Source organism: Macaca thibetana, chromosome 20 (genome assembly GCF_024542745.1).
Source record: "Macaca thibetana thibetana isolate TM-01 chromosome 20, ASM2454274v1, whole genome shotgun sequence".
NCBI lineage: Eukaryota > Metazoa > Chordata > Mammalia > Primates > Cercopithecidae > Macaca > Macaca thibetana.
In genome coordinates, this window is record NC_065597.1 from 74,857,202 (window position 1) to 74,881,951 (window position 24,750).

Genomic DNA, 24,750 nt, shown 5'->3' on the forward strand with positions numbered 1-24,750 from the left:
TGCCATGTGTCCACCAGCAGCCCTGGGAGCCCGAGACCTTGGAGCCTGGACAGGCAGACGTTCACCTCCTGGCTCACTGGGGACCTGGCCCCAGGACTCATCCTTCCAGGCTCAGTATGGGTCTTCTCTGTTACTGCCCCCATCTCAGCAGCCTTCAGAGCCCCTCAGCCCCCACCCCAGATCGCGGCCTCCTCGGTGCCTGGGGACCCTGGAGCTGGCCCGGAGGAAGGTTTGCCATCGTCAGGTCGTGAGGGAGGAGCGCACAGTCGGATCGTCTGCTTCTCAGCCAGGAGGTGCTGAAACAAGGAATCATGTCAGAGCAGTTTCAGGTCCATCCATGGGTCCCAAAGTACCTAAAAGGATGGATACTGTGAAAACCAAATGTGAAACGCAGGAACTATTTTATATGAGCCAGTAATAAGTTAACATTTAGGGAAAACATTCAAAACATCTGAAATATTGAACATTGCCACACAGCACACCTCTCCCCTGTCTCCATGATACACGCGTTTGGCAGCTGGAGCAGGCGGTACCATGACAGGCCATGGCCTAACCGTGGGCCTGCATTTAGTTCGTCATCGACTTTAAAACTGGAAGATGGAGCAGACACTTATCCCTGTTCCTCCCACTAAGGGCGACCAAGATCGCTGGACGTTATATATAAAACAGGAAGACTGAAGGTGAGAGAAGAGAGCCCACCAGCAGGGCCCTCGGGACGGAGCCACAGCCCCAATATGGCCGTCTTGCCTGGGCTTTCTTTCTGCCTCATTTTCTAGACTTGGAGGTGAGGAAACTGGAAACCCAGTAATGCCAGCAGATACAGACAAAAAAACACCTCAACAAAAATCTGCTCTCTCGCTAAAGGGCCAGAAAAGAGCAGCCTAGCAAGACAGGAAATTTACAGAAAATAATCACCGCTCCAGCCAACACCACAGAAAAAACCACGGCCCCACCCACACCGGCAAGGCATGGAGGAGGGAGCCTGGACTCCTCCAAACGGCTGTAAGGGGTAACCACCCCTCGCTGGGGTGCTACCAGAGGAGGCCAAATAGGAAGCTGAGATTTTCATCTAAGTGGGTAGGAAGGACCCTCCCCCTGCTGCTTCTGTGGTGGTGTCAGTGGAGACCACAGGAGGAGCCTGGCCTCCCCCAACCCCTGGCAGTACTGAGGGGTTCCTCCTCTGTGGAGTGGTATTACATACTGACTAGCAGAAAGTCAGGACCTTCACCACCACCCAGCGGTGACTAGGCCACCCCCGCCACAGTGTCATGGAGGCCTAGTGCGGAGCCACGACTCCCATCCCACCCGAAGCAACAAGGAAAACCCTAGTCAACAAGGAATGCCCCCAATCAACAAGGAATGCCCCCAATCAACAAGGAATACCCGCAATGTATCCACCGGAGTTCTATCCCAGCCTGGCTGTAGCAAGGCAATACCCCCCTTCTCTACCAGCATGACGTCAGAAGAAGTCATCTAAAGCAGAAGGTTTAAATAAGATCCAAAATCTCCTAATACACAAAATGTTTGGTTTTCAGTGGAAAAATCACTTGTCGTAGCAGGAACCAGGAAGACATTGAACTGGTGAAAAAGGGCAGTCGACAGTTGATAGCACCAACATAAGAGAGGTATTAGAATGACTTCACAGAGGTGTGGATGCAGCCGTCAAAAAGGCATTCAGTAAGCAATTATGAACACAACTGGTAAAAATACAGCCTCAGCAAAGAAATAGAAGATTTTTTAAAGAACCAAATGAGAAGATTAGAAGTGAAAAAATAACTGATATAAAACACTCAACATCTGAATGGAAAGGACAGAGGAAAGAATCAATAAACTTAAACATAGAAAGTACCCAATGGGAACAAGAGAGAGGACATAGAAGGGAAAAAACAGCAAGAGCCTCAGGGATCTGTGGGACTGAGACTGTAACAAAAGATGCAGAATTCATGTCATCAAAGTCCTAGGAGGAAGAGAGAGAGAGCTTTAGGGCCAAAAATGTACTTGGAGAAATAAGAACTGAAAACTTCCCAATTTTGGCAAAAGGGGCAAACCTACAGAGTCAATAAACTGAGTGAACCCTAAATAGGAAAATCCCAAAGAAATTCAAATCTAAACACATCAAAGTCAAATTTCTAAAAACTAAAGATAATAAGACATTGCCAGCCTGGCCAATATGGTGAAACCTCATCTCTACAAAAATAAAAAATTTGAGTATAGTGGTACACGCCTGTAATCCCAGCTACTCAGGAGGCTGAGGCAGAAGAATTGCTTGAACCTGGGAGGAGGAGGTTGCAGTGAGCAGAGATCACACCACTGCACTCCAGCCTGGGCAACAGAGCAAGACTCTGTTTCAAAAAAAAAGGAAAGGAAAAAACATGGGTAAACACAATAGACCTTCCTTCTCTTGGGTTCCCAATCATGTTGATGGTTAAGTAAAGGCTATAAAACCGTCTGAGGTAGTTCAAAGTTTATGTAGAGGAAGTATTTAAGATAATTATAAATGGATGAGGGCAAATGGACATAGAGGTAAGGTTTCTATACTAAACTTGAAGTGGTAAAATGACATCAGTAGACTATAAGTTATGTGCCAAGAACAGCCAGTAAAAAACAACCTATACTGAGATACATTGGAACACGCTCTTGACAAATCAAAATGGGATTCTGAAAACACGTAACCCATAGGAAAGCAGGTTGGGAAAAAGAAAGAAATCAGAAACAGAACAGATGACAGGAAGTAAAATGGTGAACTTTATATTAAATGTAAATGGTCTAAATAAACCAATTAAAGGATAAAGATTGGCCAGGTGCAGTGGCTCACTCCTGTAATGTCAGCATTTTAGGAGCGGAGGCAGGTGTATCACTTGAAGTCAGGAGTTCAAAATCAGCCTGGCCAATATGGCAAAACCCTCTCTCTACTAAAAATACAAAAATTAGCCAGGCATGGTGGTGCATGCCTGTAATCCCGGCTACTCAGGAGGCTGAGGCTACGGTGAGCCAAGATCATGCCACTGCACTCCAGCCTGGGCAACACAACAAGGCCCTATCTCAAAAAAAAAAAAAAATAGTAACTTAAATATATGCATAATGAGCTTATGCCCTGATAAATCCAGCATAAGTTGAAAATATAAGTCAAAATGTGTTTAGTACACCTACCAAACATTAATCGTAGCTTAGCCTAGCCTACTACCTTAAACGTGCTCAGAACACTAACATTAGACTATAGTGGGCAAAATCATCTAACAGGCCTATTTTATAATAAAGTGTGGAATAGTGGAATATCTTATGTAATTTATTGAATACCATATGAAAGTGAAAACAGGATAGTTGTCTGGGCACTCAAAGTGCGGTTTCTACTGAGTGCATATCACTCGCACCATTGTAAAGCTGAAAAACCGTCAGTTGAATTCTCATAAGTTAGGGACCAACTGTATAGGCAGGTTGCAAGTAAAAGGATAGAAAAAAATATCGTGAATATTAATGAAAATAAAGGATTCATTGTATTAATGTCAAAGTAGACCTCAGTGCAAAAATTATCAGAGACAAAGATGTCCAATGAGAAAAGGCCCAACCCACCAAACAGACGTAGCAATCCTAAGTGTGTGCACTAAGCACAGATCTGCAAAATATGTGAAGAAGAAAAAGAACTGAAAGGAGAGCCAGACAAATCAACAATTACGGTTGGATGCTTCAACACCCTTCTCTCGACAGTTGATAGAATAAGTAGATGGAAATTCAGCAAGAACATAAAAGAGCACCATCATCAACAAACAGGACCTAATGATGTTTATAGAATATGCCACTCATTGAACTGAATAATATGTCACATTTTCTGGGATGTAGTTAAACTAGTGATGAGAAAGAAAGCATCAAATGCATACATTAGAAAAGAGACATGAGAGGTTAGAAAAGAGGGAAGATCTCAAATCAGTAATCTTACCTCAGCTGGGTGCCATGGCATGCACCTGTAGTTCCAGCTACTCAGGAGGCTGAGGTGGGAAGATTGTTGGAACCCAGGACGTTGAAGCCAGCCTCTTGCCATGAGGCAACACAGGAAGACCCCATCTCTTAAAATAATAATGATAATAATAATAATAATAATCTAAGCACAAGATTACATGAATAACTAGGAAAAAATTCAAGGAGCAGTAAGAAAACAAAAGCAGAAAATGAAATTGAAAACAATATAGAAACTTACTGAAACAAAGAGATGGTTCTTTTAAAAGACCAATAAAATCAGCAACCCTCGCCGGGCGCGGTGGCTCACGCCTGTAATCCCAGCACTTTGGGAGGCCGAGGCGGGCGGATCACAAGGTCAGGAGATCGAGACCACGGTAAAACCCCGTTTCTACTAAAAATACAAAAAATTAGCCGGGCGCGTTGGCGGGGGCCTGTAGTCCCAGCTACTCAGGAGGCTGAGGCAGGAGAATGGTGTGAACCCGGGAGGCGGAGCTTGCAGTGAGCCGAGATTGCGCCACTGCACTCCAGCCTGGGCGACAGAGCGAGACTCTGTCTCAAAAAAAAAAAAAAAAAAAAATCAGCAACCCTCTAGTAAGAATGACAAAAGGAGAAGATATGATTGCCAATTTCAAAGGTGAAAAAAAGAGGCCGGGCACAGGGGCTCATGCCTGTAATCACTGCACTTTGGGAGGCCAAGGCGGGTGGATCACCTGAGCTCAGGAGTTCAAGACCATCCCAGCCAACATGGTGAAACCTTGTCTCTACTAAAAATACAAAAAATTAGCTGGGCGTGGTGGCAGGCACCTGTAGTCCCAGCTGCTTGGGAGGCTGAAACACGAGCATCGCTTGAGCTGAGACCGCACCACTGCACTCTAGCCTGAACAATACCACGAGACTCTATCTCAAAATGAAAAAGAGACACCACTACAGACCCTGCAATCCTGAAAAGGATAATAAGGGAATACGACAAACATCTCTACATACATAAATTTTACAACTTGGATGAAATAGACCAATTTCTCGAAAAACACAAACTACCACAACTCACTTGGTATGAAATAATTTAAATAGTCCTATAACTAGAAATTGAATTTGTAATTTTAAACTCCAAAAAGAAATATCCAGGCTCAGATGGTTTCACTGGAGAATTCTAAGATTAATTTCCCAGAAAATAGAAAAGAATGAAAAACATCAATTTATGTTTTATTTTTTCTTTTCTTTCTTTCTTTTTTTTTTTTTTTTTTTTTTTTTTTTTTTTTTTTTTGAGACAGGTTCTCACTCTGTCACCCAGGCTAAAAGTGCAGTGGCACAAACATGGCTCACTGCAGCCTCGACCTCCTGAGCTCAAATTATCCTCCCGCCTCAGCCTCCCAGGTAGCTGGGACCACAGGCCCACACCACCATGCCTCACTAACTTTTTTAGTTTTTGTGCAGACAGGGTCTTGCCATGTTGCCCTGGCTGGTCCCAAACTCCTGGGCTCAAGCAGTCCTCCCACCTCAGCCTCCCAAAGTGCTGGGATCACAAGCGGGAGCCACTGTGCCCAGCCTCAATTTATTTTATGAAGCTAGTGGTTCTTTGATACCAAAACCACACAAAGATAATACGAGAAAATAATATTACAAGCCAATATCCCTCAACGATATGGACACAAAAGTTTTTAACAAAATATTACCAAATAGACTGGGCACAGTGGCTCACGCCTGTAATCCCTACACTTTGGGAGGCTGAGGCGAGCACATCACCTGAGGTCAGGAGTTCAAGACCAGCCTGGCCAACATGGTGAAACCCCGTCTCTGCTAAAAATACAAAAATTAGTTGGGCGTGGTGGTTCATGCCTGTAATCCCAGCTACTCGGGAGGTGGAGGTTGCAGTGAGTGGAGATCATGCCACTGCACTCCAGCCTGGGCAACAGCGAGACTCTGCCTCCAAAAAAAAAAAAAAATTACTAAATAGAATTTGGCAATATACAACAATTCTACACTGTGACCAAGTAGGGATTGTTCCAGGGATGAAGGTTGGTTCCCTGTTTGAGAATCAACCAGTGTGATCGCCATGTTACCAGCTAACGAAGATAACTCACATGATCACATCCGTCACTGTGGGGAAGCACTTGACAAGTTTAACATCCATTTGTGATTTAAACCTGGGAAAATAGAGAAGGAGAGGAACTTCCTCAGCTGGATGAAGAGCATCTGCACAAGCTCTGCAGCCAGCATTCTAGTCGGGGGGAAGGAATCACCCTTCACCACTCAGATCCGGAACAAGAAAGGATGTCTGCTCTAACCATCGGATCCAGCACGGTGCTGGGAGCACTGGCCACTGCAATACAGCAGGACAAGGAAATAAAAGGCGTGTAGATCACAAAGGAAAACACGAAACTGTGCCTGTTTAAAGATGACATCGTTGTCCTTGTAGGAAATCCCAAGGCATCCACCAAAAACACACCTAGAATTAAGTGAGGCCGGGCGCAGTGGCTCACACCTGTAATCCCAACACTTTGGAAGGCCAAGGCAGGCCAGTCACCTGAGGTCAGGTGTTTGAGACCAGCCTAACATGGAGAAACCCCATCTCTACTAAAAAAAAATACAAATTAGCTGGGTGTGGTGACACATGCCTGTAATCCCAGCTACTTGGGAGGCTGAGGCAAGAGAATTGCTTGAACCTGGGAGGCAGAGGTTGCAGTGAGCTGAGATCACGCCACTGCACTCCAGCCCAAGTGACAGAGCGAAACTCCATCTCAAAAAAAGAAGAAAATTAGTAAGTGAGTTCAGCAAAGTCAGAAGACACAAGATCAATATAAATGATTCAATAGTATTCCTGTATACTAGCAATGAACACACAGACACCTAAATTAAATATGCAGAACCACTTAACAACCACTCCAAAAAGTGAAATACTTAGATATAAACCTGACAGAACATGCACAGAACTTACATGCTGACAACTCGGCAATGCTGCTGAAAGACGTCAGCACACACCTAGAGAGACGGCCACGTTCGTGGGTTGAAAGGCACAACAGAGTGGAGATGACAGTTCCTTCCAGATTGATGGACAGGTTTAATGCAATTCCTATTTAAAAAAAAAACAAAAAAAAACTCCTAGCAAGATGTGTTAATGGGTAAGGACAAGTCATCCCAAGTTTTCCACAGAAATGTAAAGGAACTCAAATAGCTAAAACCATTTTGAAAGAGAACGAAGTGGAAGGAATCTCTAGGCAGTTTGAAGACACAGAACCACAGTAGTCAACACAGTGTGGTACTGACAGAGGGACAGACGTGCAGATCCATGGAACACACAGAGAACCCACACATAGACCCACACAAACATGCCTGGCTGAGTTTTTTTACAAAAGCGCCAAAGCAATTGCGTGGACAAAAACAAAACCTTCAACCCAAGTCTAACACTACACAAAAATAACTCAAAACAGATCCTGGACTTCAATGTAAAACATAAGACAATCAACTTTCAGGGCCAGGCATGGTAGCCCACACCTGTAATCCCAGCACTTCGGGAGGCCGAGGTGGGCAGATTGCTTGAGCTCAGGTGTTTGAGACCAGCCTGGGCAACATGGCAAAACCCTGTCTCTACTAAAAATACAAAAAATTAGCAGGGTGTGGTGGTGCATGCCTGTAGTCCCAGCTACTCGGGAGGCTGAGAGGCAGAGGTTGCAGTGGGCTGAGATCGCACCACTGCACTCCAGCCTGGGCAACAGAGCGAGAGCCCATCTCAAAAAAAATAAAAATAAAAATAAAAAACTTTCAGGAAAAATAGCAGAAAATCTTTGGGATACAGGGTCAGGCAGAGTCATTATACTTGATACTAAAAGGATGATCTGTAAAAAGAAAAATTGATAAATTGTAATTAATTAAAATTAAAAGCATTTGCTCCAAAAAAGACCCTGTTAAGAGGACAAAAATAATTTTTAAGCTACAGACAGGCAGAAAATATTTGCAAGCCACGTATCTGACAATAGGCTAAAATCTGGAATATGTAAAGAAGTTTCATAACTTAACAGTAAAATAATCCCAGCCTGGCTAATACGGTGAAACCCCGTCTCTACTAAAAAATACAAAAAACTAGCCGGGGGTGAGGTGGCGGGCGCCTGTAGTCCCAGCTACTCGGGAGGCTGAGGCAGGAGAATGGCGTAGACCCGGGAGGCGGAGCTTGCAGTGAGAAAATGAGCATGGACAGGAAGAGACATTTCACCAAAGGTCCACAGATTGCAGATAAGCCCAGGAGAAATGCCTGTCATTAGGGAAGCAAGAACCACTGTGACACCACTCACACCCATCCCGCGACACGTCGCTCACACCCATCCCGCGACACCGCTCACGCCCGTCCCGCGACACCGCTCACACCCGTCCCGCGACACCGCTCACACCCGTCCCGCGACACCGCTCACACCCGTCCCGTGACACCGCTCAAACCCGTCCCGCGACAGGTCGCTCACACCCGTCCCGTGACACGTCGCTCACACCCGTCCCGTGACACTGCTCACACCTGTCCCGTGACGTCGCTCACACCCGTCCCGTGATGTCGCTCACACCCGTCCTGTGACGTCACTGCACACCCATCAGAACGGCTGGAATAAAAGTAGCAACAACCCCACATGCCGGCAAAGACGCCGAGAAATGTGATCACTCGGCTGTTGCTGGGAGGGTAAAGTGGCTCCTCAAAAACGAAACCTGAAATTGCCGTGGACTCAGCAGTTGCTTCCATGGATGTTTAAACCGGAGAGTTGAAACCCAGGTTGAGGCAGAAACCCCTGCAGAGGTTTACGGCAGCTGTAATAGACAAAAACTGCAACAAGCTCAGCTGTCCTTCCACAGGAGAGCAACTGCACAAACTAGGGTGTGCTCACGCCACAGACGCTGGTCAGCGACAAGGAGGAAGGAAGCCTCCATCACACAACCTGGCAGAACCAGAGGGCTGGCACGAATGAGAACCGCCTGCCCCGCGGGTACATGCCACAGCATTCCACTCCTACCACATTCTTGAACTCATACAAGGAGGCCGCAGGGCGGGGGTGGGTGCGGAAGGACACGGGGGTCCGGGCGTGGACGGGGCCCATGTCTGTAGTCTGTGTCAGGCCCTGGCTGGGATCCCTACTATAGCTGTGCCAAGCTGTTGCCAGTAGGGTCTGTTCAAAACGGCTGGGAGCTCCCCTATTTTAAACACTCAAGCCTTCTGTGGGTGGTGCCATGGCCTTCTCGGGTACTTTGCAGGAATGAAATGCAACCTTCAGGCCGCTGGGGGCCTGGGGCCCCTTCCCACCAGCCTGCCAGTTGGCACAGAGGCTTCTGACCCTTTCCAAATCCCTTCCAAACTGCAGTTCCAGCTCTGGATGTCAGAGACCAGGGCCTGGGCCCCCAGGCTTTGACCCTGTCCTGGAAAGGAGCAGAAAGCAAGAGCAGGAATTTGGGAAAGATGGGCGATCCCACTGCAGAGGCCCTCCCGGGACCCCTGCCCTCCCAGCACCCCCGCCCTCCCGGCCTCGCTAAATGCAGGGTTTGGGACAGGGTGGGCTGCGTGGGGTCTGCGTTGCCCCAGCAAGGCCCAGGAGAGTGTGCGGGGACCATGCTGCCAGCACAGCCCAGCGCCCTCACGGCCGCACCCCAGCCTGTCCCTTCAGCTGCTGCTGAGCTGCTCAGAGGTCCGTCTCGGGGTCCAGTGTGACCTCTGCCTGGCACCACCTGGCTCAGTCCCCATGCTGGCCGCTGCCGTCCATATAGCCGAGAACAACCATGGCGGCCTCAGGCCCAGGGGGTCCAGGAAAGACCCCTGGGGCCCAGGGCAGTGGGCAGTGCTCTCCTGGAGTAGCCAGGAGCCAGCAGCTGCCAGCATCGCCCTCAGTCTTGGCTGCCCGGGAGGTTTTCCAAAGGCCTGACCCCACTCCTCTTGGAGCCACTGATCCCTCTCTCCCACCAGACGCCTCCGGGACCCTCCTCCACCCAGAGGGTCTCTGCCTTCCCGGTTTTCCTGGGGCAGTTCAGACCTGGGGGGAGAGGAACCATCGTCCAGCACACCCCAGACCCAAGCAGACCCAAAGCAGGGAGGAGCAGGGTGGACCCAGAGGCCTCATCCCGCCAACCCAAGGTCTCCACCCGGAGCCCCGGGGCACAGCTGTGTGCAGGTCACCAGAAGCCCCGAATCATGACAGCACCCAGAGAGCCGGCACCAGGCCCTGGTGCAGTGTGAAGCCGCCAGCACTTGCCTGGGCTCATTCCAGGGGCCACCAGAGGGTCCTGTTACGGCTGCACCCTCACACTCACCAGGCAGCTGGGGCCCAGCTCTGCCATGGATCCCAGCCAGGCAGCAGCCGCCCTGCGGGCTGAGAAGCTTCCGCTCCTGCTGCACAACTGGGAAGGGGCCTGGAGGCCGGGAGCTGGCGATGGCCACAACGCCGTCTGGCGCCTTCTCCTCCGGGGCAGCCGAGCAACCCTGGACACGAGGGGCTTCGTCTCACCCCCAGGAGAAAATGCCCAGTCCTCCGAGAGTCTAGTGAGAGGGCTTGCCAGCCGGGAACCAGGACCCAGCGTGGCTTAACCCAGGCCCGGTCACCATGGTCAGGCAGGACCTTATACAGAGCTCAGCGGAGAGACCTGCCCGCTGCCGCGGTCCAGAGGAGATGGGGGAGGGGGCCTTCATCCCACCCGGGCCTGTCCGAGGAGAGCAGGCAGCCACCATCTCCACATCTCAGGCAGGAAAGGGCCTGAAGCCCTGGGAAGCAGAGGCTGCGCCCTCAGGAAACAGGTCCCAGTCTGGCTCCCTCACAGCCTCGGGCTGCCCTGTGGACCGAAACCCCCAGGCACCTTGCGGCAGGGCTGGCCTGATGGTGGAGATGCCACGCCGTGAGCAGCAGGTTCCTCTCCGTGCCTTCCCAGGTGGGGGGCACGTGGGGCTCAACCTGGGGCCTTGGGAACTTCCTTGGGCCTGCCCAGTGCCACCCTTGAAGCCCCTGGCCTTCCCTGGGCCGGTCGCTCTGCCGTGTGGGCTCTGCTGGGTCACCTCTCCCGGAGCTGCCCACGTCCGCCCTTCCCCCTGGCTGCACTGTCCCTGCTGAGGTGCGGACTGGAACAGTCGCCCTGCCTGGGGTCTGCTGGGGGTCTGCCTGTGCTCGGGGTGGGGGCTCCTCATGCAGCCGCTCTGTCCGTGGAGGACCCCTGTGAGCAGCTGCAGCTGAGCAGCAGGCCGAGGAGCCGGGTCGGGGGCCGGGAGTCCCAGCAGGCCCTAGGCTGACACATGCCCCCTTGCAGGTGGGTCCGCGGAGAGCACTACAGGTACAAGTTCAGCCGTCCTGGGGGCAGGCACGCCGCCGAGGGCAAGTGGTGGGTGCGGAAGAGGATCGGAGCCTACTTTCCTCCTCTCAGCCTGGAGGAGCTGAGGCCCTACTTCAGGGACCGTGGGTGGCCTCTGCCCCAGCCCCTCTAGATGTGCACCAGAAATAAAGGCAAAGACCCAGCCCCTGGCGGCTCAGCAACGTTGGCCCTTCCCTGCGCCTGGCCCGAACTCGGCACCGCCAAGAGAGACGTGGAGAGAAGAGCAGTGGGAGCCAGCGCCCAGCACAGGGGTCCTGGGTGGGGTCTGCTGTCACACACTGTGGCGGCTCCCTGGCCCTGCCCGCCTGGCGCCCCACATCCTGGCCAACCCGTGTCCCAGGCACCAGCCTTCTCGGGGCTCTGATCTCCCGTCTGTCCCTCCCTCCCTCCTCCCAGAGGCCCAGCCTGGGGCTGTGCCGCCCACAGGAGTTGAGATGATGGCCATCCTGACACCTTCCTCCACTATAGCCCTGACCACAGGTCCAGCCAGGGAGCTCTCAGGGTCCCCAGCATCCCAGCAGCTGGTTTCTGTTCCCCCCTCAATGGTGTGTTCCCAGCCAGGTCCTGACCCTCAGAGCTGAGTCCCCGTCACGTCTGAGGCAGCCGAGCCCTTGCCCCCCAGGGACCTGGACGTGCCCAGCCTGGATGTGGGGTTGGACGGGCCATTTTCTGTGCTGTCCCTCATCCCCACCCCTGCCACAGCCTACACGCATCCCACACATGCAGGCACACACAAGGGCACACACAGCCCGTGCACACGTGTGTTCTGGGCCCGGTTTCATCCCCCAGTGACTGGTATCTGTGAGGTGCAGACGGACACACCACACGCCCAGCACCACCCTCCAGGCTGTGACCGCGCTGCCTCCGAGGCCTTGACACGGCCCCTCAACCACAGGACCGCCGGACGCACACACTTTCATCATCGTCAGACAAACCGTCTACTGCACGTTTTCCTATTATTCCTATTCTTATGCCATATCTATTACGTATTTTTCTACTCTTCCTATTATATCATTTACCAGCTGACTCAAAAACAAACTGCTTAAATGAAGTTCTTGTGCCTCCCTCCCTTTAGCAGTGGCCGTGCCCCCAGCCCACACTGTGGTGCTGGGGCAGCGGGTGACCGAGCGGGACTCAGGCTTTGGGGGCGGAGAGGTGAACAGGTGGTGCTTTGCCTGGCGACCCTTCCAGTGCCTGCTGGGTGCGAGAATACTTGGAGTTAAATGGGAACGAGTGGGGGTGCTGGCCTTGCTGGAAGGAGGCAAAGCTCTGGGCAACGTCTCCCCCACCCAGGACGCTGTGAGGCTGGGTCCCGGGAGAAGTCAGAAGTGGGTCCCACCGCAGGACAGAGGCCCTCCCCTCTCCCCAAGCCTGGGGGGCAGCCACCCACCCCTTCCCCGTCTCCATCCACGGCGCCTGGAGCCGTGATGCCCACGGCTGAGCCACTGTGGGGGGCCCCGGTGGGGACAACACGGTGGTTGAGACAGAGGAGGCCGGCTGCGGTGGGCACAGTGCGGGTCTGTGTGGAGCCCCCCCTCAGCCTGGCCGGGGGGCGGCCAGCCCAGGTGCGAACAGAGGGCCCGTGTTCCAGCTCCCGGGGAAACAGGGCGCCCTGTGTCTGTGGAGGGACAGACGGGGCCTCAGAGGGATGCGCTAGGAGCCAGCCAGTCTACTGGAGCAACCACGCGGAGCTGTCGGCCACAGGGGCCTGGGCGGCCCTTCCTGGGGGGCTGTCCCAGGGGCTCTGCTGTTGGTAGGGCTCAGCCCTGTGGCACAGCTCAGAGGCAGGCATCTGGGGCAGCGGCAGGAGTTGTGGGGACCCGAGGGACCCATCACCCAGGAAAGGCTGGTGCCAAGGGGTGCCCCTGCCCAGCCTCTGCAAGGGGGAGGCCAGAGGAGCCAGCAGCCCTCCGTGCCCCCTGCCCGGAACCCTCCCGTGCGGCCGCCCTCCCCATGGTGGGTCCCGAATCCCACAGCCCCTCCTCCCAGGCTCCTCCACCCCGCTCCAGGCTCCTCTTGTCCCAGGGCAGGTGTGCACCACTGGTCTCCCGGGTACCCCGCGGTGGGGCTGCAGGTCCTGGGCAAAAGGGCAGGGCAGGAGCCCATGGCAGGAGTGACTGGGCAGCCCGTTCATGGGACCCACAGCCCAGAGGCGCCGCAGCACCGTCCTGGGACCACGGGAAGGGCCTGCAAGAGCCCTGGAGCGGGCACCCTCATCCTCCATCGGGGATGGCAGCTGTGACTTCCCAGGGGACCTGGCGGCAGGGTCACAGGGCATGTGGGGCCAAGTCACACAGTATGAAGCGGACCAGTGGCCGTTGTTAAGCGAGTCGTTTGTGGTGTGGAGTGCACTCCCGAGGCTGTGCATCCACCACCCACTCCATCCGTCCCGTTTCCATCTTCCAGACAGAGCCCTCAGCCCCAGGGAATCCATCTCACGCCTCTGTGGCTCTCCCTGTTCAGGACGCTTCATATAAACAGAATCGTGGCCCTCAGCCCTCCCATCGGGCTTGTCGGCTTCTTCCCGTGTCTGAACTCTCTCCACAGAGCCTGTGCGAGACGCCCCGCCCCCACCCCCCGCCTGTGTTCTGTGTGACGGAGGGTCCTGCCTGCCGGTGCGGGGCAGTGAGGCCAGCGGCCCCCACACAGGTCAGACGGATGCCTGTGGTCAGGAAGTCCCCTGGGACCCTGGGGGCGGAGGCCTGGCATCTGAAAGGGTGCTCAGCAGTGGGGGCCATGGTGTGATCTGCCCTCCCCCTTTCAGCCAGCCTCGGGGGCTTGTCACTGTGGAGGGCAGGTCTGCTAACCCCCGAGTACCCCACCAAGGTCGCGAAAATAGGGGGGCCCCTGGACCCAGCTGGGGGCCTCGGGGACCCACTCCATGGAGCCCTTGGCTCCGACCTGTGAGTGTCCAGCCCTGCTCAGGGAGACCCCCTCACCTGGCAGGCAGAGGGGCCCTAATGGTGGGGGTCCAGTCTCCGGATCCAGAGTCCCAGAGACGTCCACTCACCCGGGGCCGACAGCTGACCTGAGGTCAGGTTGTGACAGCCTTGGCTGGGATGGAGCCTGCACCCTCTGCAGACCCAGAGCCCATCACACCTGACCCTTCCGAGGCTGGGTTCCCCTCACCCCATCAGTCCTTGGCAGATGGTCCCAAGGTCTCACCGCACTGAGCCCATCTCCCCCAAATGTCTGGGGTCCCTGTGTGGTCAGGGCCGTAGGGCCTTTGCACTAGCAACCACTGCCGGCACCCACAAGGCAACCCCCTGGCTCGCCAGAGCTTGCTCTGTGCTCTGACACCAAGCGGCCCCTCGTCCTGCGCCAGGCCCTCAATGTGGGTTTGCTGGGTCAACCATGGGCCCGGGGGAAGGGAGAGGCACCCTGGAGTCCCCGGAACAGCCTCCCTGGCTGGCTCAGACTCTCAGCCATTCTCACTGCAGCTTGGAGGTCTCAGGCTGCCCAGGTCCTCATCTGGGCAGGAAGGTTTGGGAGAACGGAGGCTTTGGAGCTTTAGATCAGCAACGCACAAGAATACCACAGACGGTGACAGCTGGCCCACGGTGGCAAAAAAAAAAGCTCCCTTGTCAAAACAGTGTGGCAGCAGCACAGTAACCACCTGAGAAATTGTCCCACGCGTGTGGCCACATACCTTCCAACGACAACAACCCAAGAAATCGCCCCACAACGACAACAACCCAAGAAATCGCCCCACACGCGGCCAGGTACCTTCCGACGAGAAATCGCCCCACGTGCACGGGCTTCGAGACCATTCAATGGGAAGACGATGGTCTTTTCAGCAAATGGTGCTGGGAAAGCGTTATCTCCACATGCAAAATAATGAATGAAGCTGGCCCCTTACCTAACAGCATACACAAAACTTAACCCAAAAAACAGGATGAAACACCGAAACGTAGGACCTAAAACTGTAAGACTCAGAATAAAACCGGGGAAAATCTTTATGACATTGGATTTGGCAGTGATTTCTTGGCTAGGACACCAACAGCACCGACAACAAAACAGAAAATAAATTGGACTTCATCAAAATTTGACATTTCTGGCCGGGTGCAGTGGCTCACGCCTGTAAATCCCAGCACTTTGGGAGGCCGAGGCGGGTGCATCACCTGAGGTCAGGAGTTCGAGACCAGCCTGGCCAACATGGTGAAACCCCATCTCTACCAAAAATACAAAATTAGCCTGGCGTGGCGGGCACCTGTAATCCCAGCCACTCGGGAGGCTGAGGCAGGAGAATCGCTTGAACCCGGGAGGCAGAGGTTGCAGTGAGTTGAGACCACACCACTGCACTCCAGCCTGGCCGATAGAGTAAGATTCTATCTTTAAAAAAAAAAAAAAAAAAAAAAAAGTGGCTGTCAATGAGGCTCGACAGAGCTGCCCTGAGCCGTTGTCTGTCTGCGGGAGCCCCGCCCTGCAGGAGCAGCCACAGCTGTAACCCCGCCCGCCCCCTTTTTTTTTTTTTTTTTTTTTTTGACACGGAGTCTCGCTCTGTCGCCCAGGCTGGAGTGCAGTGGCCAGATCTCGGCTCACTGCAAGCTCCGCCTCCCAGGTTCACGCCATTCTCCTGCCTCAGCCTCCCGGGCAGCTGGGACTACAGGCACCCGCCACCTCGCCCGGCTAATTTTTTTGTATTTTTAGCAGAGATGGGGTTTCACTGTGTTGGTCAGGATGGTCTCGATCTCCTAACCTCATGGTCCACCCACCTGGCCTCCCAAAGTGCTGGGATTACAGGCATGAGCCACCGCGCCCGGCCCCCAGACCAGACTTTTCTGAACTCAGCCTCTGAACCCACCACAGGCCAGACACGCAGCGCCCTCCCCCAGCCTCATGGCTTCGAGAGGAGCTGGGGGTCCCCGGCGCCTGCCTATCCAGGACACCTTGTTTTAAGGGCAGTGAAAGCCAGGAAAGCCATGGCCAAAGCCAACGAGACCCAGCGAGGCCCACGCCGCCCTGGCTCCTGTCGAGGGGCAGGCGCCCGTTTGTCCTCAGGGAAGGTGGTCTTTGCCGCCGGCTCTGGTCAGGGCTGCATCTGGGCCGCCAGGACGTTCGGTGCCAGCCCTGCAGCTGCGGGGCCTTCTGTGGTGGGCACGCATTTGCATCTCAATGACCCTGATTAATATTTAAGGAGTCAGCTGTCTGAGCCTCACGGAAAAAAAGGGTGAAAAAAATGCCTTGTTCCTTTAAAGGGTGGGCTGCAGGCTCTCCATCAGGTGGCCTCATCTCCCCCACGACGTCCACACTCACAATTCTCCCCCATGCAAAAGATACGTGGCACCATTAGCCAGATCAGGGCCTGTGTCCCCGCCAGGGCCGGCCCTATTGTGAGCCACACAGCTGCGGGCTGCTGCCCCGGCCCGTCTGCCTGCCCTGCCCTCTCACAGCCCTGTCTGGTGGAGGTGGACGGTACAGCCCATAAGTCAGGGGCCGTCCTCAGGGGTGCCTCAGCCAACCCACCCCGGGCCCAGGGGCATCCCCTACTTGGTCACTGTCACCACCCCCAGGGGTCTCCCCAGCCGCTGTCCACGGTGCCTCTGGGGCAGGCGTGGCCAGGCCGGCTGTTCCTGTTGTCTGTCCCCTCACTGGGTGTCAGCCCCCCGGGGAGGGTCTGAGGGTGGGCCTTGACCCCAGGACAGTGGGGACACACCGGGCGGAAGGCTGTCTCCCTAAATTCACGGCCACCCGGAATCTCAGAACGGGACCTCTTTGGAACTAGGGTCTCCGCAGATGCGATTAAGGGGAGGGCCTTGAGATCAGGTCATCCCGGATTGAGGGCGGCCCAGACACAATGACGGCTTCGTAAAGCCAGGGACTACAACACACACCGAGGGAACGAGGCCGCGTGAACACGGAGATTGCAGTGACCCACCCGCCCCGGGGGGTCCGGCCACGGGAACTGGAAGGAGCAGGAAGCACCGTGCCCGGAGCCTCCAGAGAACACGGCTCCAAGACACTGAGACTCCCTTCTGCAGAGCTGGGGCGGCGGGGACGCCTCACCGTTGCCTGGAGACACAACACAGCCCTGAGTTTTGCCGCAGGCCCAGGAGGCGGCGCCTACAGGCCCAGGAGCCCCACAGACGCGGGTCTGACCAGGAGAAGCACACAGAGGCCCCCTCCTCAGCCAACCGTCCCACCACCCCCTCAGCCTCCTGCAGCAGCCCCACCCGAGGCCCAGGGTCAGGTCCCCAAGCCCAAGTCAGAACCCACAGCCCAGAGTTCCCCAGCCCAGGGTGAGGTCCTGTGGCCCAGAGTCAAAACCCACGGCGCAGGTGAGAAGCTGTAGTCCACGGTCAGGCCCCAGAGCTGAAGGTCAGGCTGGGCCTCTGCAAGCCCCGCACCCCGAGAGGAGCCAGTGGGCGTCCCCTTCGCACACTCACGGGGACCCTGGGGAGGCCAAGACGCAGCAGCACTGAGGGACGCACAGGGCCCTCCTGGGAGGAAGGCTCTGCCCGGGCTCGAGGCTGTGGCTGCAGGATCGGGGCACCCAAGGCCACCTATGCCCGTGAGGGCACCAGTCTCCCGAAATGCAGTAGCAGGGGCGGTTCATTTTTCTTTCACCTGCCTGAGGTGCTGAGTGGACAGGCCCTGGGGGACCTGGGGATGGAGGGAACTGGTCCCTGGTCCCTTCCTGCCATCCCTGGTCCAAGTGAGTCTAGGAGTTTGGAGGCTTAACGGGGGCTGGTCGGCGGGGCCTGGACAGCCCTGTGCAGGGACCTAGGAGAAGACCCCCCGATTGTGACTATTTCCCAGGGAGAAAAATTCCATGTTCCCTGGGAGGGAAGGGGAGGAAGCGGGGCTAGTGGCACCAGGACACACAGGCACCGGTGACGCCCCTCTCAGGCCAGGGGAACACACGGCACCTGCGTGGAAACACGTGCACGCACCAGCTCACGGCACACGTAAGTACACAGCCGCGGGTGCGGCACCTCCTGCGAATGTCACAGTGTGGTAAATTGTGTGAATGGAAAGGTATTTTGGAAATAGGAGTGAGGCACGTGTAGCGGAGCCTCTGCCCGGTGGTTGCTCTTGACCCCGGAGGTGACCACCCCCCAGCCATGTCCCTGAACCAGCCGCTGCACGGAGCGGCCTGGCCGAGCCTTTTCCAGTCTCCAGCCCCTGCTGCTGGGCCTGGCTTCTGCGGGAGGAGCTACCAGGTCCAAGACCTCAAATGCCCACTTGAGAAAGGGGCTCAGGGCTTTTCTGTCTCGAGGGGAAACGTGAGCTTCCAGCAGCCACAGGACACCTGGGGAGCGGCTCTTTTTCTGGAGCTCGAAGCCTCCTTTGGAGAAAGGTCCGGCCTCCAGGGGGTGAGGACACCTCATCCAGGGCACGTGTGGTGCCTCCCGAGGGCTCCTCACCCTGTGTCACTCTGACTGTCCTCAGGCTGCCCTGCCCGTCGCTACCCTCCACGCCCGGTGTCCACTACCCCCTTAGGGGGACGCTGTCCACGGCAGCCCCCAGCCCCCTATCCAGAGCTGCAGCAGGGCCCATGGGAGCCCCCACGGTGGGAGGCTCGTGTGTTCGTTCCACAAACACCTACGGAGCCCCTGCGTTCCGGGGGCCGTGGAGCCAGGTGCTGAGGACTTGCTTGGCCCCAGGCTCCTGCCTGGCAGGACACGCTCAGGGCCTCTGTTGTCCTGAGGGCTCTGGAGTAGCAGCAAAGCCTGGGGGCCTCCAGGTGGTGGCAGCCAATTGGACCCATCCACACATCCCTGAGTCCTCACCCTTCTCCTGTCCCAGGGCCGGCAGTGGCCACCTCACAGGGGCTTCACACCTCCTCGGGGTGGAGCCTCCCCAGCCCAGCCCAGTGATCTCAGCCACAGGCAGAGCTGCAGCAAAGGAGGGGTCCACACAGCCCCTAGGGCTCCTCAGCCCGGCCACAGCAGGACGCCATGTCCCTGGGGCTTGAGGCATCTGCCAATGAGACTCCTCTTCCCTGGGGGCAGGTGGGCAGGGGGAGGGGGAACGAGAGGCCAAGAAGACCAGGCCCACCTGGGGACACAGGAGAGGCCAGGCTTCCCCTCCACAGGGAGCAGGGGTGCAGGCAGGTGAGGGTTAAACCCACAGCTCGGGGGTGCCTCCCCCCACCCTTCGCTGGGACCCTGGAGGGACAGCTGGCCCACCACCGTCACCTGTCGGGGCTCAGGCAGCACAGCTGTGCGAACGACGCAGGCCCAGGCCTCTGATCCAGGCTGCTCAGAACACAGGGCCCACAAGTGCACCCAGCCCCCCGCTCTGGGCAACAGCACAGGCCAGCCTGCAGGGCAGCACAGCTGGGAGCGTGTCCCCCGGCATCCCCCTGACCCGAGTGCCCAGCGTCCCCCCAGTGTCCCCCCTGACCTGAGTGCCCAGGGTCCCCCCAGTGTCCCCCCAACCCGAGTGCCCAGCGTCCCCCCAGTGTCCCCCCGACCCGAGTGCCCGGCGCCCCCCAGTGTCCCCCCGACCCGAGTGCCCAGCATCCCCCCAGTGTCCCCCCGACCCGAGTGCCCGGCGTCCCCCCAGTGTCCCCCCGACCCGAGTGCCCAGCGTCCCCCCAGTGTCCCCCTGACCCGAGCACCCGGCGCCCCCCGGCGTCCCCCTGACCTGAGTGCCCAGGGTCTCCCAGGCATCCCCCCAACCCGTATCCCCCAGACCCAAGTGCCCAGCATCCCCCAGGGCATTCCCCCCAACCCCTGGTGCCCAGTTCACAGCACGGAGCATGCTGAGTCCATGGCCCCACAGGCAGCACCAAAAACCAGCCGGTCCACGTGCCCTGGCCACGTTCACTCAGCACAGGGCAGCGCGTGACCAGCACCCTTGGCCCTTTCTAGATACCATGATGGGGACCCCACCGCCAAGCAGCAGCCCCGGTCACTCAGCGGCAGTAAAGGAATGAGCCCGGCCACTCGGTGGCAGTGAGGGGACCAGCCCGGCCGCTCGGTGGCAGTAAAGGAATGAGCCCGGCCACTCGGTGGCAGTGAGGGGACCAGCCCGGCCGCTCGGTGGCAGTGAGGGGACCAGCCCGGCCGCTCGGTGGCAGTGAGGGGACCAGCCCGGCCGCTCGGTGGCAGTAAAGGAATGAGCCCAGCCACTCGGTGGCAGTGAGGGGACCAGCCCGGCCGCTCGGTGGCAGTGAGGGGACCAGCCCGGCCGCTCGGTGGCAGTGAGGGGACCAGCCCGGCCGCTCGGTGGCAGTAAAGGAATGAGCCCGGCCACTCGGTGGCAGTGAGGGGACCAGCCCGGCCGCTCGGTGGCAGTAAGGAAATGACCTGATGATGACGGTGAACACGCTGAGTTTTGTCCTCAGGCCTATGAGGTGGGAACCAGACACCAAGCACCTTGTGAATAACTTGCCAGCTTCGCTGACCTCCTCGTCCCACGACCCCCGAGCTGAGAATGAGCAAAACCCCCACGGGCTGGAGAGCCACCTTCTCCCACCTCCACAGGGTCTGCGGGTCCACACTGGGGGCAGGGGGGTACCCTTTCTCTGGTCGGGCCGTGCACACCCACACCTGGACAGGGTCAGAGCCACCCACAAACCCTGGCAGCAGAGGGGCCGACCCGGAGGCCTGGAGACCGTAATAAGTAGGAGAATGATGAACCCCAAAAAGAGACGTCCGTGTCCTCACCCCAGAACCTGTGATGTGACGTTATTTGGAAAAGGGTCTCTACAGACGTCAGTAGGTTGAGGGCTTTGAGAAGAGACTGTCCTGGAGTAGGGTGGGCCCTAAATCCAGTGGGAAGGGTCCTTCTAAGAGACAGGCGAGGAGAAAACACGGACAGAGGATGTGGTCAAGTGAAGTCAGAGGCAGAGACGAGCAATGCGGCCATAGGCCGAGGAACACCTGAAGCCACTGGGAGCTGGAAAGGGCAGGGGGACCCTCCCCTGGAGCCTCCAGTGGGAACACGCTCTGCCCAAGCCTTGAGCTCAGACTTTTGGCCTCCAGGACAGTGGGGATAGGTTTCTGTTGCTTTAAGCTCCCCAGTTTGCTACAGCAGCCCAGTCGCCGTGCCCTCCTGACAGCCGTGTGGCTACTCTGGGACGGCTCCATCTTCCCAGGCCCCGTCTGGCTCCTCCCGTCAGCCTCGGGGCACAGCTGCCCCTCACAGCCTCAGTCAAATCTCATCTTTGGTCTAGGGGCTGTCCAAAACACAAAGTCAAAGGCACAAACAGCTCCCCTCTAGACATGTAAATTTTATAACTTAGAAGAAATGGACCAATTCCTTGAAAACCACAACCAAAACTCACCCAAAATGTAACTGATACCAAAGAGCCCTTTGGCTATTAAATAAATTGAATATGTAAAGATATGAAAAGGAAATGTCCGGCTGGGCACAGTAGCTCACGCCTGTAATCCCAGCACTTTGGGAGGCTGAGACGGGCGGATCACGAGGTCAGGAGATGGAGACCATCCTGGCTAACACGGTGAAACCCCGTCTCTACTAAAAAATACAAAAAACTAGCCGGGTGTGGTGGCGGCGCCTGTAGTCCCAGCTACTTGGGAGGCTGAGGCAGGAGAATGGCATAAACCCGGGAGGCGGAGCTTGCAGTGAGCTGAGATCCCGCCACTGCACTCCAGCCTGGGCGACAGAGCCAGACTCCGTCTCGAAAAAAAAAAAAAAAGAAAGAAAAAAAGACAACCTTCACATCACACAGCTGCTGGGAGGTCACCGTGTTGGCGCGATCCCTCCCCTGGACCCAGCCATGGCTCTGGCTGAGATGACCTGGGTGGTGCCCTCGGCTCAGGCACAGCTTGCGGAGGCTGCTTCTCAGGGAGAGGCGCCAGGACTGCTGTCCCCAACCCAGCCTCCCCATGTGGCTGGCCCTGGGCTGTCCGGCTTGATGGCCCCCTCGCTGGGGCAGAACCTTCTCTAGCACGGAGCAGGTGCCTTTGTCCACAGGCTCCCGGGCACGAGCCCCCTGCTCTCCCCGATCCCAGACGCAGACCCCAACCCAATCCGTTGTTCCAGGAATAAAGGAGCAGCCACTGTGGACTAGAGGGATTTGTGAGCGAGACGGGCTGGACGGGTGACGGCGAGCGGGACACCCTGTCTCCCTACTTCCAGCCTCGTGCCTCGCACCCCCTCCCTCCCTTTGCCCCTCCTGGCCCACTCAGCCTCACCCAGCCCAGCCATTGTCCCAACACTGCCCTTTCAGAGTAGGGAGTGATGTTCAGCCAGACCCCGGTTCCCCGCGCCCTGAGTCCCCCACAGCTCATCACAGTCCCTGTTAACAAACGCGCTTGCAGGGGGCGGCCGTCCACACACAGAGCCCTCGCTGCCGTGATGGGGCCAGCCCAAGAGGCGGGGGCTGCAGCCGCTGCTGTCATGAGGGTGGCGGGAGATGCCAGCCCGGAGCCAAAGTGTCTGCAGCGGCTCATAAAGGGTGGTTCACGGGGGTCCGCCCAGCACTGCAGTCCACCCGCTGAGCTCCTTTGTGATGGCCGTAAATTTTCACGAGCGCCGGAAGAGCTGAGGCCTCACCTTGCCAGGGAACAGACTCAGAACAAATGCTGGAGGTGACTTTCCTCCTGTTCTCGGAGCTGCCGTGAAAAGCCTCTGCCACAGGGTGGACGGGAGGGACGGGGCAGCGGATGGGCTGAGGACCCACAGGGTGGTCAGGGCCCGTCTGCCAGCACAGAAGATTGCTGCTGCTCGGACCACCTGGACAGAGACGGCGAGGACAGGGCACCAGCTGGGGGCAGAGGCCACTGTGACAGCCGTCCTGTCCCTTCCACACCAGCACCCCGGCCGCTCCATCCTGCAGCCAGCCCTCCTGGCTCTGTCAGCTCAGCTCCTTTCAAAGCCCAAACATCCCACAGCTAAACCTGGAGGTGGGCGCAGTGGCTTACACCTGTTCTCCCAGCACTTTGGGAGGCTGGACCGGAAGGGATCACTTGAGCGCAGTGAGCCACGATCTTACCACTGCACTTCAGCCTGGACAGCAGAGCAAGACGCATCTCCAGGAAAAGAAAGAGGCAGGCAGGGCGCGGTGGCTCACGCCTGTAATCCCAGCACTTTGGGAGGCCGAGGCAGGCAGATCACGAGGTAAGGAGATCGAGACCATCCTGGCTAACACAGTGAAACCCCGTCTCTACTAAAAAATACAAAAAAAAGTAGCCGGGCGAGGTGGCGGGCACCTGTAGTCCCAGCGACTCGGGAGGCTGAGGCAGGAGAATGGCGTGAACCTGGGAGGCGGAGCTTGCAGTGAGCTGAGATCCGGGCACTGCACTCCAGCCTGGGTGACAGAGCGAGACTCCGTCTCAAAAACAAAAAAAGAAAAAAGAGGCCAGCCACTGTGGTTCATGCCTTCACCCCACATCCTGACCACCCCACACCCTCCCCTGCCTCACGCCCCTTCCCCACCTTATGCCCCATCCCCCTCATACCCCTCCCCCTCACGCCCCCACCTCGCGACCCCTCCTCCGCCTCACGCCCCCTCCATCTCACATCCCTCTCTGCCTCACACCCCCTCACCGCTCCCTCCCCCTCCCCCACCTCATGCCCCCTCTGGTCCCTTTGTCTCCTTTTTGTTCACTTTGAGTCTGGGAGACGCACCTGCCTGGCCGCTTCCTCTTCCTTTCTGGAACATTTGCTCCTGAAGCTGCTGGTGGCACAGGGCAGGGTGGGTGTCTCGCCAGGGAAGGAGCTGGGGCCAGAGAGCCCTGAGCAGGGCCGGGGCAGAGTCCACAGGCGGGCCCCGCCCATTGCTGGTTCATCCATTTGTTTCTGTGTTAATTTTGCTTTTTTTTTTCCTAAGAACTTAATAAATGCCCCCTGCCCCAGCCCTGCCCTGGCCTTAGAGATGGGTCTCAGAATCCCGGGGCCCGGCTGGCCTTACAGATGGGTCTCAGAATCCCGGGGCCCGGCTGGCCTTAGAGATGGGTCTCAGAATCCCGGGGCCCAGCTGGGAGGAGAGGCCCCGGTCCCTGCTTCTGCTCAGGGCACGCAGCCTGCTTTCAGGGCGGTGTGGCCTCGGGAAAGGGTCTGAGGGGCCGCCCTGTCCTTTTCTGTGAGTGCCACGGTGGCCAACTGCCAGGAAAGTAAACATCTCCCAGAGAGAGAAACCCACAGGGCGGAGGCTGCCAGCGTGGCCCAAGAGGTTCCCGACCGAGGGGCTGAAGGCAGCTCTCATCCAAGGAGAAGCCCTTCCAGGCACCTGCCGGTCAGAGCTGGGCCCTCACACCTGTTCCCAGCGGGCGAGTCCCCGTCCCCGCGTGCCCGGCAGCCTCTGTGACGTTCAGCAGGGCCACTGAGTGCTCGGGGCGCCTGGCTGGGCCAGAAGGCGAAGGACAGAGGGCTCAGCGGGGCGTTGCTGACACGTGATGACGGTGGGCAGAGCCCTCCCTTGAAACCAGCCCAGCCATGCCAAGTTCATCCACCGGTGGGACTAAACCCCTCTAAGGAGAGGGGACCCTTCGGGGACACAGGCTGGCGTTCTGGGGAGTGAGGCTCTGTGAGTCCTGCCCCAGGACCACCACACAGCCG

The 24,750-nt window shown here is 56.9% G+C and overlaps 5 protein-coding genes and 1 long non-coding RNA gene across 7 annotated transcripts in view; 5 read left to right on the forward strand and 1 right to left on the reverse strand.

The window, feature by feature from the left end:
- Positions 1–11,435, forward strand: part of LMF1 (lipase maturation factor 1) — a 105,936-nt gene extending 94,501 nt beyond the window's left edge. Inside the window, exon 11 of the mRNA XM_050774709.1 lies at positions 11,212–11,435. Within this exon, the coding sequence (XP_050630666.1) occupies positions 11,212–11,386 (175 nt within the window). The 3' untranslated portion in view covers positions 11,387–11,435. The remainder of the gene's footprint in view (positions 1–11,211) is intronic.
- On the reverse strand, positions 1–24,361 carry LOC126944899 (uncharacterized). Of its 2 annotated transcripts, XR_007722220.1 has the most exons (4): positions 23,821–24,361; positions 6,890–7,024; positions 6,036–6,098; positions 1–296 (listed from the first exon to the last, which is right to left on the reverse strand). It is a non-coding gene; the product is annotated as an uncharacterized LOC126944899 (long non-coding RNA). The 2 variants fall into 2 exon arrangements; XR_007722219.1 differs by lacking the exon at positions 1–296 and having other exon boundaries at positions 5,198–6,098.
- RPUSD1 (RNA pseudouridine synthase domain containing 1) overlaps positions 1–24,750 on the forward strand; it is a 296,072-nt gene that overhangs the window by 224,338 nt on the left and 46,984 nt on the right. The window lies entirely within an intron of this gene.
- CIAO3 (cytosolic iron-sulfur assembly component 3) overlaps positions 1–24,750 on the forward strand; it is a 148,777-nt gene that overhangs the window by 21,393 nt on the left and 102,634 nt on the right. The window lies entirely within an intron of this gene.
- Positions 8,134–11,435, forward strand: LOC126944877 (uncharacterized). Its single transcript, XM_050774756.1, has one exon. The coding sequence runs from the start codon at positions 9,700–9,702 to the stop codon at positions 10,288–10,290; it is 591 nt and encodes a 196-aa protein (XP_050630713.1). The 5' UTR covers positions 8,134–9,699; the 3' UTR covers positions 10,291–11,435.
- GNG13 (G protein subunit gamma 13) overlaps positions 12,823–24,750 on the forward strand; it is a 45,181-nt gene continuing 33,253 nt past the window's right edge. The window contains exon 1 of the mRNA XM_050774774.1: positions 12,823–12,826. The gene's annotated coding sequence lies outside the window, so the exon portion shown is untranslated. The remainder of the gene's footprint in view (positions 12,827–24,750) is intronic.

Coding starts and splice junctions, on each gene's coding strand:
- LOC126944877 (XM_050774756.1), top strand. CDS start 9,700: ATGGCGGCCTCAGGCCCAGGGGGTCCAGGAAAGACCCCTGGGGCCCAG.